Source organism: Alexandromys fortis, unplaced genomic scaffold, assembly GCF_014885135.2.
Source record: "Alexandromys fortis isolate MF-2015 unplaced genomic scaffold, M_Fortis_MF-2015_v1.1 scaffold_87, whole genome shotgun sequence".
Taxonomy (NCBI): Eukaryota; Metazoa; Chordata; class Mammalia; order Rodentia; family Cricetidae; genus Alexandromys; species Alexandromys fortis.
The window spans coordinates 6,521,062-6,535,164 of record NW_026067971.1 but is presented as its reverse complement, the minus strand read 5'-3'; the positions used below and the strand labels follow the sequence as shown (position 1 = coordinate 6,535,164).

Genomic DNA, 14,103 nt, shown 5'->3' with positions numbered 1-14,103 from the left:
TAATGAGTGTTTCTGTAAAGGAAGCGTAAGACATGTGATTTTAGGTAAAAAGTGTGCTCAGCCCATGTCTGATGAGCCGGGAAAGGCTCCTCATAGATGTGACTGACACTGAGGATAATCCAAGGATACAGAACGGGCACCAAGATAGTGATGGAGACCTATAGACTAAATTGTAAAGTTCTGGAATATTTGGTGGCGACAAAGAGATCTTCCAAGTAGCTGAAATAATATAGTATGTCTGGAAATTAATTTTAGATAGTGAGCATTAAGGCTGAAGAAGTAAATAGAAATTAGATCATGCAAAGCATTTTGTTATTTTAGAGATTTATTTTTTATCCTCAAATTACTTAGAAACATTAAAGTGCTTTAATCAGTGGCCTGATCTGAGCTGGGTTTTATAAAGGACACTCTGTTTGTAATGAAGAGAAAGAATTAGAAGATTAAAAAATAGGAACATGGAAAGCCAATAGGTTGTTTTGTGATAATTGAAGCAAACTGATGGTAATGTAAATTAGTGGTGGCAGGCAATGGCGAGATGTGACTGGACTTGAAACATTTTTCAGAGGTACATTGGTTTGAGGGGTGAGGTGGAAGAAGTCAAAACCAATGATCAGCTTTCTGGCTGATTAACCGGGAGGAGAGGTGGGCCCCTCTAGGACAGCGAAAGTAAAGGGAAATCAAGTTTGGGGGAACAAAGGCAGAAGAGAGTCAGTTTAAGAGACACTAGATATCAGGCTGGGATAATAACGTGCTCAGTGGTTTAGTCTAGCTAGAGAATTGTATTCGCTACTTCTCTCTTGATATGGTAAAACAACATGGCCAAAGCAACGTACAAAAGAGTTTATTTGGGTTTATGGAGCAGTAGGCATGGTGGCTGAGCAGAAGCTAGAGGCTCACATCTTGAGCCGCAAGCATGAAGCCAAGAGAAAAGAGTAATTTGCAATGGTAGGATTCTTTAAATATTTAAATTCTTTAAAAGCTACCTCTAGTGGCCTATCCCTCCAGCACGGCCATTCAGTGCTGCCAGCTGGGGGCCAAGTGTTGAAATGCTTGCACCTGTGGGGGCTTCTCATTGGAATCCCACCTTCAGTGCCCAGTGCCACTGCCACAGAAATGAGATACCCACGCAGAGGCGTCCTGGAGGAAGCTGGCTAACTGGAAATCAGAAGGGAGGCTGAAGTAGAAATACATACAGACCTGAGAGTTGTCCATAGTGAGACAATAACTTAAGACATGGGAGTCAATGATCTTTTTCTGAAAATATCACATAAAGAGTGAGAAGAGAAGGCAAACTTAAACAAAACAAAACAAAAAAAGCAAAACAAAATCCACGAAAACTTTCTATGTTTAAGAAGGGCCTGAGAAGAACATTTGAGTTGAGAACTAGCCCAACACTCTCCAGTCCATTGAGTTCTGGGCTTTATTCACCAGTGGTATCTTTACTAGTTGGTTCGTTTGTGAAAGTGATAGTTGAACTTGGAATGCTATTTTTTTAAATCAACAGATACAGATGAACAAATCTCAAAATGTGGACCTTAAGGAGTTTGATTTTACTCCAAGACCTTCCCTTTCCAGTATATCAAGGTACAAAACCAATGTTAATATCTAAGATAAAGTGTTCATTTAACTGTTGCTCCTCCAGATAACCACTTATTCAAGGGAAGTTAGTCACTGACTATTCAATGAAAATCACAGTAATCATTTAATTTCATTATAAAGCAATACTACTAAAAGGGTTTCGGTATCTCATATGTTGCCATTCCCTGAGTGCACTCTTCCCTAGGAAACTACCCATCCCTACGTCCTCCCCGTTCTCTGAGACAGGAGATGCTGTGTTTTACAAGGAAAGCCTAACCTTTCCCTGCAGGTGCTCATTCCACACCAATAACACCTTAGGCTTGAAAAATACTTTCTAATTTGAGATTTTGCTTGTGCAACATATCTTCTGACCTTCATGACAACCTAGCTCATAAAATAATTTTCTTATGCTATTTTTAATATCTACTTACTGATTGATGTTTTGAGACATCTTGGTTTGTAGCCCAGGCTTGGTTTGAATTCATTATATAGTCTAGACTGGTTTTGAATTAATAATCCTATTGTCTTAACCTCTTAGGTGCTGAGATTATAATTGTATACCTCAATACATAATGTTTATCTCATTTTCTTAATAAAAAAGCAGACCTCACTCCCAATTAATAAGAAGAGGACCTCAGATGATAATTCATTCTTCTTTTCTTATATCATGATTCAGAGAATATTTTATATATAATTTCCTATCATCTTATCCTATTCAGAATATTATTTTCTGCATTATAAACTAATTTTTTATTCTTTGCAGTTTAATACTTGCACATAGTGAATTTTAGTTCCTTCACTCTATTCCCCATCTTACCCACTTTTCTTCCCCACTGAAACACTTCTTTCTTGCACACCCTCCTGCTTTCATGTCTTTGCTGTGTGTGTGATCCACTGAGATTAATTAGAATTCTTTGCATAAGCATTTGTGGGAGATTGTTTGCTGGAGCATAGGCAACTTACCAGTGTCTACCTCACTGAAGAAAGTGATTCCCCTCCCTCCAGCCAACAGGACTTGTCCTGTCTCTCAGATAGGAGGAGGATAGCAGAGTCCTATCTGCCAAAATAACATTCTGTTTATTTAGCAACCAATATGGAGCAAGAGCCAACCAATCAGAAATCTAGATCCAGCACTATTTCTAGAGATCTTGACTTCGGTTATCTAACTGAGAGTAGCCTTATCAGTAGATTTTTAAAGACTGCACACTGATGGCAGGTGTCTACTGGGGCACGTAAAGATGATGGAGTATTGGACTCTTCCATCACTGGCTACTGGAGGCCAGGCAGTGGTGATACACACTTTAATTCTAGGACTCAGGAGACAGAGGCAGAGGGATCTCTGTTAGTTCAAGGCCACCCTTGAACACAGAGATTGAATCTGTCTGAAAGAGAAACAGAGCTCACACAAAGGTGATCCCAGCACTTGGATCCCATGGCTTTAATCCCAGTACTAGGGAGGTGGAGACAGAAGTGATATGGGTAGACAGAGATGTTGAAAGAGGTTTTCTGTCCCGCCTGGTTCTGTAGTTGTTCAGTCCCCCCAAAAACACACAGAGGCCTACATTAATTATAAACTGGTTGGCCAAGTAGCTCAGACTTCTTATTAACTTTTATATCCTACGTTAACCCATAACTTTTGTCTGTGTTAGCCACATGGCTTGGTACCTTTCATCAGTGAGGCAGTCATATCTTCTTCCTCTGTGTCTAGGTGACAACTGCAGACTCAGCCTTTCCTCTTCCATATTCTCCTGTTCTCATCACCCTGCCTCTACTTCCTGCTGGCTACTGGCCAGGCAGCGTTTATTAAGGCAGTACAAACGATAAATCTTTACAGGGTACAAGAGCACGGAGAGGAAATATAAGGCAGGAGGAGATAGGAGCTCAGGGCAGTTTGAGGTTTGGTGGAGACAGTAACGAATTTCCCGGAATTGTCAAGTTAGTAGACCGGGCTCTTTTTATTTATAGGAGTATCTAGTTTCCAAGGTCAACTTCATCATACTTCTCTGTGGTTTTGTTTTCATCATAAAGGTCTGGATCTTTAAACATCCCAGAGTTGCCAATGTCGAAACCGTGGAGCGAGCGTGAAATCTATGGAGAAGTTCCACAGGAACCATCTGAATATCATGGCAAAGGTAGATTATTGTTGCTATTGACTTGTGCGGGAGTTTGGCACTACTAAGGTTAACAAGTCATTTAAACAAAAACCCAGCATCTAAAAAAATTATGAATATCAACTGACAACAGTTTTTTCTTGTATTTTTGAGCCAATTTTAAACTCTTAGGTTATTTCAAATTGTCCTGTTGTGTATCAAAGATTTTTCAGTATCTTCCCTACAAAGTGTTGACTGTTTATCTAAAACTAATGTGAGGGACAACTGGGAGAATCAGAAAGCCTTGTGTGAACAAAGTCTTAAACCGATGAATTACTACTTTTACATATTTTTAGAAATTTAAGTAATGTCTGTAAAATTAGTCCAGTTTCATAGAATAGTTGTGTGACCTGGGGGAACTGTTTAACCTTTTGGGGTTCATTCTCTTTTGGGGTTCATTCTCATCTTTAAGAGGGAAGTATTGGGAGCCAGTGAGGCAGTTTAATGGATAGAAGTGTTTGCTTCTGATGACCTGTTCTCCAGAGGTCACTCGGTAGAAGGAGATTTCCCTCCTGCATGCTGTCCTTTGACCTCCACATACACACAAGGGCACGTGTGCAATCACACACACAAATGTAAAAAAATATTAAAATGAAGGTATCATGCCAGGTGGCACAGCCTTTATTCCTAGCACCCAGGAGGCAGAGGCAGGCAGATCTCTAAGTTCAAGGACAGGCTGGTCTTCAGAGTGAGTTCTAGGACAGCCAGGGCTACACAGAGAAACCCTGTCTCAAAAACAGAAACTATGAATGAATGAATGAATGAATGAATTGAAAGCATCAATATGGCAGACTGTTAGTATTTCCTCCATTCCTAAGTCTATGATTCTTACACTCTCTAGGCACAATGAGACGATTGCTAGTTTGAGAGGCACAAAAGTTTTGTGATCTAGATTTGCTTTTATCTGTGTCTTATCATTAAAAATGCAATAATACATAGGAATTCTTCAGCACATTTATGTTGGATCCCCATGTTATTAGTGCTATTTCCCTGGTTCATTCTATTAATGGTGTGATATATTAAAAGATGAGCAATAGCCCTAACCTGTGAGTGGTTTGTTCAAGAGGCTGTATGTCAATATAAATGACGGTGAGCTTTGGATTTCCTGGGCACACTTTCATTCTGTTACTTTGTTTCCTTTGGTCACAGTTTAAGGCCCTGGGCAGCCTCATGTGCAGCTCAGTGGAGCAGGGCTTGCACGGGTTCCTGACATCCGGGGTTCCATCACAACGCGTCACAATAATAAGTAACTGGATATGTAATCTGAGAGGCAGGTCATGACATCATGACCTCCGTTAGCCCTCTGACTTGTGCCTTTCCTACACTGCTGCAGGTCTCTCTGCTCCTCCTGTGCACAGCTTGTTCTCCCCCCCGACTGCGTCTTCTATGTCTATTGTCTCCCACTTCCTTCTACTCATCACTCTGACTTAAGGATGATAGAAAAGCCTTGTCCGGATACTTTAACCCCAGCAATAGCCGTGTTCTTGTTTTACTGAATGAGCCGCTTTGTCTTTCTCTCTCTCTCGTCCTCCCTCCCCCCCTCATTTTAAGGAAGGAGCTATATGCAGGATAGTGAGGCTGACAGGACCCAGACAGTCGTTCTGGGTCTGCATTCTAATTCTGCCGTTCACTGCAACCCCTCCTGGTGCACTCAGGACCCTTGTTTCAAGTCTCTCACCCAATTGTCTCAGATGTTTTAGGATTAAATGAGACGATGCTCATAAAGATCCTGAAGTAGCATCTGCTGTTGCTAATGGCGGCAATTACTTCCCACACGTCAGTCTTTATTGTGAAAACATTCTAAATATTGGGAATGTTTTAAGAAAAACATGGCAATTTTATTATCTGTATTCCAGTTTCACAAAGAGAAAAAGGAAAAAGTATTAGAAATTATATGAGAAAGCATTTTGAATCATAAGATTTAATTTGGAAGGGACCTTTGTGCAGTTTCTCATTTTACAGTAAAGGAAGCCAAGATTCTAAGAGATTAAATGACTCGCCCAAAATCACACACCTAATTAATGGCAAGGCCAGAAATAGATTCCACATCTCCTGATTCCCAGTCCAGTGCCATCTCTAGAAAATGAAATTGACTTTTAGTTATCAGTAGAAAATTGAGTGTTGAACTTACAGTATATGAACTCTTTCGACTTCCCACCATCTCATCCCTCCTCACCCAGCTGATGTAGTTCTCTGATTTTGCATCTCTCATTAACCCTCTGTTGTCTTAAAAGAAGAGTTATTTTTTCTTCTGTTCAAGGCTCAATGTGAAATCTGTCTAATCTTGCTTTCTCTGGGAATTTAGAAGGTCACTTATTCTCTCCTCTGTCCAATATTTGCATTGTTTACTTTTTGGTTTTGGTTTATTTTTTTGAGACAGGTCTCTCTGTACACCCTGTCTGGCTTAGAACTCACTATGCTGTCCTTATCACCTTCTAATTTGTTACTCTTTTGCCTCTGCCTCCCAGGTGCTGAATTACAGGTGTGCGTCCCCGACCCCCAGTTCACCATCTGCTTTCTATTGTCCTTGTCCCTTCAGCGTATAAACATGCTTAAGGCTTTTCCTTCTTCGGCTGTAGCAAGTTTCCCTCTAGCCAGTCATGCATGACCTTTGTGATACAAGTGATCTGAAATTCACACAAAGGGACTTACACACAAAGAGGTAACTGGTTACTCCATATAAACTGGAAGTCCCAGTAGGCCTCTGGCTTTAACCTTCTAGCTCCAGGCGCTCAGACTGTCCTACCTCACCTCCAGCTTTCTCACACAGTCAGTCCTTCCAGATTTCCATTTTCCCAGTTTAACAGTCTCATAGAGAAAGATGCTTTGCACTTGTAGGTGTACAGACCTGAAACACTCTGACCAGTCTGTTTTGAGTAATATAAATCTCTATAGCTGGGGAGTGGTCATTCTGTCCCTGTGGCCCCAGGAAAATCTGGGAATTGTGATCGGTGACCTCATCAGGATCGCCTAGAGTGACAGAGGCTGTTTTCCCTATGGGAAAGGAGGGTGCTTCTACTCATGGGAAGGTTAGCATGCCGGAAGGATGATGATGGCCATGAGGAAGAGGAGGAGGAGGAGGAGGAGGAGGAGGAGGAGGAGGAGGAGGAGGAGGAGGAGGAGGAGGAGGAGGAGGAGGAGGCAGCATCCCGTGCGCTCCCTGTGTGTCTTGCTTTCTTGTCAAATTAAAAAGTACGAGAAAATTTCGCACTCATTTCTTCCATCTTGGTCCTTTCTTACTCACTAAACTTTGGGTTCTTCATCCTTACTTTGAAACTGCTCTTCCTTCGGACCATTTAGTGACTCAGGCGCTCAGGTCCATGAGTTTTCTGGAAGATTTCACACTTCTGTTCCTTCCTTTGGAAAGCGTCTCCCTGGCTTCCAGTGAAGCCATCCTGTTGATTTCTTTTCAGACTCTTGTTGGACTTTTCTTGCCAGTTGATGTTCCACATGGATCCATCTATCCTCCTGTCTCTGTCTTCCCTCCTCTGCTTCCTGCTCCACCCCATCTCCTCCTTCCTCTCTCTATATTCTTTTTACTGTCAAATGTCTACACAGATCCTCCGAGGCCATGTCTGAAATCACCAGCTAACCCTTGGTGATTGCTAAGCCTGTCTTTTTCTCAGTACAACTTCACGCCTACAACCACACTCCTGGCTATAGCTGTCTGAAAGTTAGCGGTTCCTGCACTGTCCTCTGGTCCTTGTGTGCTGCATTCCATCCCTTCTCCTCTCAGGTCAGTGCATGCTCTGAGAAAGGCAGAGAAAGGATGACTATGACTCTCTTACTCGAAGTGTGCCTCAGCACCATGACCTGCACATCTGTGTCACGCACGCACTTCCCCTCTGTCCCTTCTGCTCCTGTGTTTACTGGTCCTAGATGTAAATGCTCAGGGCCTCTCCTTATTTCACTAACTTTCTTACGTTTCCCTGCTGCACCTTCCTGTCCTCCAGTCCATAAGTACTCCAGCGTCTGATCACATGACCTGCTCGGAGAAGCCTCTTCAGCAGTTGTCTTGTGCTGGTAAGGAAAGCCTCTTCACGTGTCGGGTGACTTTGCCATCATCTGACACGGGCTGCCTGTGCAGTTCCCGTGGGTCTTCCTTTCTCTCGCTTCGTGCCCCAGAATTTCTGAAGACTCCTAGGTCCGGCCTCTCTCTCCTCTCCTGCTGTTCCTCGTCCTCTCTGCACTGCTCACCTTCAGGGAATGTTGTGTCTGCACCACAGCCGCAGCCCCACAGCCGAGAGAGAGTGCCGCTGTTCCTTCACGTGTTCTCTCCGCTGTACTCCATGGCATTAATACCATTTCTGTTCTTAGTGTGCATCAATCCAAGTGTACTAACATGAACTGCAGTTGTGGGCACACCTGACAGAAGAAATGGGCGTGACCAGATGAAGATGAGGACGGGATGGTTGAGAAAACTAAGGCTTATACCGCCTTACGAGAAGTTCTTGTTACATTCTCAGGAATCTTTCAAACACTGTTAAAGTACTAAGAAAATGCTAAACATTTTATGATAATTTAAAATGAATTCCTACCAAATAAATCATATTATAAACAAAGATGATAGTACTGAAAATCTAAAACTTTCTAATCTACTGTATGTTACTGTTACTGGTGTTCTCAACATTTTTCTGTACAGGAAAATACTGTAGCATTGCTGCCACAAAGCTATTTACTGTAGGAATTAAAATCCATTAAAGTCATGGAACTGGCAAGATTGCCCAGTGGGTGGGACTTGTGGTGGCAATTCTAGAGACCCGAGTTCAATCCCAGGATCCATGTAAAGGTGGAAGGAGAGAACTGACCCCACACAGTTATGCTCTGCCCTCCTCAAGTGTTCCTGGCATGTGCAGCCTCAGGAGCACACCACACACACATGCACAATAGTAATGACGCATACCACACACACATGCATGCACAATAATGATGATGCAAAAACTAATTGATTAAAAGTGAAGTTTAGTGGGTCTATCAGTTCATGTTCCAGTAACTAGAACTGTCTGAACGAAATATCCATCAGTGCTTGACAGCATGTGCCTTTGAAAATTGGGGCTCAAGACCTCTGCATAGCAGTTGAAAGATGTATCGCATATCAGTTCAAAATGCTGCTTGTGTGGTTTAACAAGTGCCTTGTACACACATACAGATTTTCTCAGGTGGAACTCTTGTATAACTTCAAATGAAAGGACTCCCCAAACAGTGATGTTCAGCAGACACGCTAACACATCTGGAAACCACAGTGTTGTGGGCGAAAGCAGGTGTTCTGAAGGTTTGGATGTGAACTTTGAGTTGGGAAATGAAGTTTGGGATGACTTTGATGACGAAACCTTAGTAGAAGTTATGAGCGTTTTGGCCGGTGCCGAGAAGACAGCTGCATCAGGTAAAACTGCTATTTTTCATAAAGTCATTCATTAGAAATTCTTTGGCTATTTTTATTTTGGTTTCTGAGACTCCTTTTTCTTGCCTTTTTGTATGTGTTTATTTAAGTAAGGTTATAATTTTTATCAGAACTAAAAAGAGAAGTGTGTCTTCCACAAAGAGTGTTTTCCCTTGAGGGTAGAGGCCAAGATTGTTCCCTTGTGAGGATATGAGAAACAGAGTGGGCTTTTCTGCCCTATTTTCCCTCTCTTTTTTAAAATTTGTTTTATTATTTTACCTTATATGTATAAATAAGTATTTTGCCTATATGCTGTGTACATACATGCAGTGCCCATAGACACCAGAAGAGGGCATTTGATCCCCTGGACCTGGGTTACTGATGGAATGAGCAGCCCTGTGGGTGCCGAGACTAAAACCCAAGTCCTCTGGAGGAGCAGCCAGTGCCCTTAACCACTGAGCCATCTCTGCTGCCCTCTTGTCTCTTCTTAAAGGTTCTATTTAAATCCATTCTGTTTATTAAGCTTTCCCTCATAAAACGGGACACTCTGGCCTTCCTTCTGAGTTCATACAGGTCCACTACTCTGTGGAATAAAAAGGTACTATGATTTTAAGAATATTTTTCTGCTTGCAAGAAAAGAAAATAGCCTTGGCTTCTGGTGGAAATGCTCACTTTTCAGGAATAAATAATTGAAAAGTAAGGAAAAGTGGCTAGTGCTTTATCAGAAGGTGCATTTAAATCATAATAAACCCACAGTCATGAGACTTAACTATTGGATACAGACAAATTTGCTAAAACAGATAATTGAAACTCTTAGTAGTTATGTGACTAGAGGCAAAAATGGTGACCCTCTTCCCATGGGGGCAGAGAGAAGAAGCCAGTTCCTCAGCCTGTGGAACATTCTTCCTCCCACGGTTGCTTCTTGATATGCTCCACCTGCAACTGTCTAGACACTCAGAGAAGAGCAACAGCCTCAGGAGCCAGCAAGAATTCAGATGTGATTGTCTTGGAATCCTACAGAGTGCAAGCTTTTCTCGGGACATCAGAACTTGTTCAGCTACACAGGATAGGCCTGGAAATGTGTGGTGTGGGGCCACTGGGTGTATTTCTTACATCCCTAACTCAAGACTGGATGTGTCCTGCAGGCTAGAAGTCAGTATATGCTGACCTCTGAAGGCGTAGAGCTGTTGCTGGGAGATCACTTCCAGCGAATACCTCTTCCCCATGTGTAGAGTACTTAATTACATGCAGGCCATTAAAATACTGAATAAGTTTCCATTTGTTATATACTTGAATTTTAAAAAATAACTAAATAGTGGTGGCTTTAGGATTTGAGACATAGTGGCTAATAAACTAACTTATGTGCTTCATAGTTTCATTTTCTTAGCTTTGCCTGCACTTATATCCTCTGTGTAAATCAGTGTTGATTACTGAGAATTAGTCATTGTGCTGGCTAGTGTTTTGTCAGCTTTACACAGATTAGAGTCATCCAGGAAGAGGGAGCCTCAACTGATATGTGGGAGGGTGCCATGGGCAGTGCCGTCCCTGAGGAGGTGAAAGCAAACTGAACAAGCCATAGGCAGCAGCCCCGTGAGCAGCACTCTCCCCCCCCCCCCCCCCGCAGTCTCCTGCTCTGATGTCCTCCATGATGATAAACTATAAACGTCCTTACCATCCTAATAGAGAGAGCCCTTGCAGAACGTGTACCACGTGTCTGTTAGCTGTCACCACTGACCACGTCCTTCTTACCATCCTGGGTAGAGAGAGCCCTTGCAGAACGTGTACCATGCCTCTGTTAGCTGTCAACTCGCATTGTGTTTCTAAAGCTTCTCTCTTCTCGTAGGATCTGGAGACACTTGTGATTCGAGTCCCTGGGGAAGTAAGCTACCCTCCCAAAAGTCAAGCAGCAAATTCCAACGAAAAATCTCAAACAGGCAAGCTTCAGAACTTTGGTCTATAAGTCTTAGAACTTTATACTTTCTTGAAACAGAACTGGAGATGGGGTTTATCTCATTAGATGTCAGAGAAGCATTAACGTGTTAACCATTGTTAAGCATTGTTAACATTCGAGGTCCCTCTCAGAGCTGTTGTCAGCCCCTCTCATCAAAATCACCTGGGAACGCCCATCAACGGTGTGAGTTCTTCCCACATCAGACCTCCTGAACCATGGTCTCTGGGGTGGAGTCCAGAAATTTCATAGTTCCTAAAACAAGTGGAAAAGAGACAAATAGACAGACTAGGTTTAAAATTTTAAACAAAGGACATAGGTCTTAAACAGACAAGCCGTCACTGAGGTGTGTCTGTGTGGCCACAGAAGTAAGGCTGACACTGTTGAGTGGGAGGGGCCTTGGTGCTGTAATAAGGAGGAGGTCTAGCAGGACAAGATTCAGACTCGGGGGCCGGCAGGATTTGGGGAACCAGGGTGAGCCGTGGACTATCCCCATAAGGGGAAGACGCTGTTAAGCTCTGGCTGTTATTGCTGTCTATGAAATATAGGTTTAGTCTTGGCAGACATTGTGGTTTTTCAAGGGAAGTCAGGAATGTGACGTTTATGTGACATTTTGCAATTTTTAAATTTTGGCATCTAACGCCAAGAAATGAATGCCCTTCGCATCACTTCCATCACAGCACCACCGTTGTCTCTGTAGACCAGACTCAGCTCGGGAGTCATTCAGTTTACTCATGAAAGAATTAGGTATTCTAGCAGCAAATAAAGAGTGAGTCACAGAGGGTAGGAACATCAGAGGTGTTGTGGCCAATAAGACAGACAGCCCTGGGGGGCTGACGGCGGGAAGGACTGGCAGGAGGACTTCTCACGCATCTCAGAGACGCTCCTGTGGGACGGTTGGCTGGTGAGCACTGGCCACCAGGCTGGACGACTGTGTTCCATCTTCAGAACCCACATATTGGAAGGAGAGAGACACCTCCACACCTATCCTTTGACCTCCATACTTGTGCCTATCCATGTGCAAATGAGCACCTGCACTCCCCCGTGCACGCGCGCGTGCGCGCGCGCGCACACACACACACACACACACACACACACAGTAAAACAAAAAGTTTGTTGAGACAGGATCTCTCACTGGTCTGGATCTCCAAGTAGACTAGGCCGGCTGGTTTCCATAATCCTCCTGTCTCCATTTCTCAAATCCTGGGATTGCAGCATGCACCATGTCACACAGCTATTTCTACCTGAGTTCTAGAGCTCAAACTCAGGTCCGCGTGCTTACAAGCCAAACACTTTCCCAAGAGAACTGTTTTCCCAGCTGTGATGTTTACATTCATGTGTGGTCTGTTTCTGTGTTAGATGACCTCACCCGTGACTGTTTACTGCTTTGTGTCCAGCTCCTAGCTAATATATGGTGTGAGTAATAAGTGTATTCTAATGTGTGAATATAATAAAATGTTGTGAGTTCTAGTATGTGGTTATATGAAGGAAGATGGTAACTGTGCGAATCCAGACACAGAAGGGGGATAAAGGTCAAACAGTGGGAGTTTAGAAAGGACTTACAGGTTTCTAGGTTATAGAAAATGAGCAAACCCTGAATCATAATATTGTTAGATGATTACTTCTTAAACTAGGACTCCAATCTAGTCTGGATATGTAAACTGGGTTTGTTCTTAAGGAAAGAAATTAACCAGGTGTGGTCTCTGCACAGCTCTGTGAGTTGAGGCCAGACTGGTCTACACAGTGAGTTCCAGTACAGCCAGAGTCATGTAGTGAGACCCTGTCTCAAAAAGAAGGGGGAGGAGGAAGAAAAAGAAGAAAGAAGAAAATATACTAGTTCTCAATGAGTATAGGAAACAATATCAACTCTTTTGTAGTAAATATAAGCTTTATATTCTCCAGAGTAACTGTTAATATAGAACAGTTTGTTTTTCTTGTCATATTTCATAAATAATTTATTTTAATTTTCAGTTATGCTTCATCACATGAAAAGCCAGATATTTATCTATCAGATTGTGCCGTGTCCAAGTCTGGTCCATCTCCCGTCTCAGAATTACCTCTACAAACTGGAAGTGCAAACCTTGTAAGTCATGTACTTTTTGTTTTTATTTTAACTTTTGTTTGAATGCTTAACTGTCAGTGATTGCTGTTTGTTTGTTTGTTTTTTACATTAAAACATAGGTCAATTTTCAAGAGAGAAGGCAGCCAACTCTCTCACCAGTGATTGAGAGGGTAAGTTTTACCCGCTCTGACAAAACACCACAGCCTCTCAACCTTCAGGGAGTGGATATTTTCATTGGAAACGGTGACTCTAGAAAGGAAGCTGATCTCAGGTAGGAACTCTTTAAACACAGTCCAAGGCCTTACCAGCCAATACTTTTACAAACAAATTCAGCATTGTTTGATTCATTTTAAAGATGTGTGTGTGTGTATGTGTGTGTGTGTGCGCGCGTGTGCGTCTACTAGTGAGTGTAGGAGTCAGGTCCTTCTGGAGCTGGGGTTACAGGCAGTTGTGGGCTGTCTCATGTGGATGATGGCGTTGAATTTGGGTCTTTTGGAAGAGTAATGCATGCTCTTAACGACTGAGCCACTGCTCCAGACCCAAGATCAGAGACAAACCCCTTTGCTTACTAAAAGCATGGAAATTGTGGATCTCCTGAGAATTGAGATCCTTAGTACCATCAAGAGTAGATACTAATTTTCAAACCCTATGCTATTTAACTGTAAAATGCTGAGTTGATAAAGCTGCTTTTACTCATTTTATTGACAGTATAAACTGTAGTGTCATTGGAGAAATACAAATGACATCAGCCAACTTATAGATGTTCCAGTCAGCCGCTCCACAGCTCAGTGTCTTTCTTTCTTTCTTTCTTTCCTTCCTTCCTTCTTTCTTTCTTTCTTTCTTTCTTTCTTTCTTTCTTTCTTTCTTTCTTTCCTTCCTTCCTTCCTTCCTTCCTTCCTTCCTTCTTTCTTTCTTTCTTTCCTTCTTTCTTTCTTTCTTCTCTCTCTCTTTCTTTTTCTTCCTTCCTTCCTTTCTTTTCTTCTTC

General features: G+C 42.5%; 1 protein-coding gene across 4 annotated transcripts in view; it reads left to right on the top strand.

The window, feature by feature from the left end:
• Hfm1 (helicase for meiosis 1) overlaps window positions 1-14,103 on the top strand; it is a 73,142-nt gene that overhangs the window by 58,107 nt on the left and 932 nt on the right. For 2 of the 4 annotated variants that reach the window (XM_050155810.1, XM_050155808.1), the window contains exons 34-39: window positions 1,505-1,584; window positions 3,607-3,710; window positions 8,878-9,111; window positions 10,952-11,042; window positions 13,028-13,139; window positions 13,238-13,389. In XM_050155810.1, coding sequence (XP_050011767.1) covers window positions 1,505-1,584; window positions 3,607-3,710; window positions 8,878-9,111; window positions 10,952-11,042; window positions 13,028-13,139; window positions 13,238-13,389 — 773 coding nt within the window. Of the gene's footprint in view, window positions 1-1,504; window positions 1,585-3,606; window positions 3,711-8,877; window positions 9,112-10,951; window positions 11,043-13,027; window positions 13,140-13,237; window positions 13,985-14,103 lie in introns of those variants that run through there. The other 2 variants (XM_050155811.1, XM_050155812.1) reach the window with 2 other exon arrangements.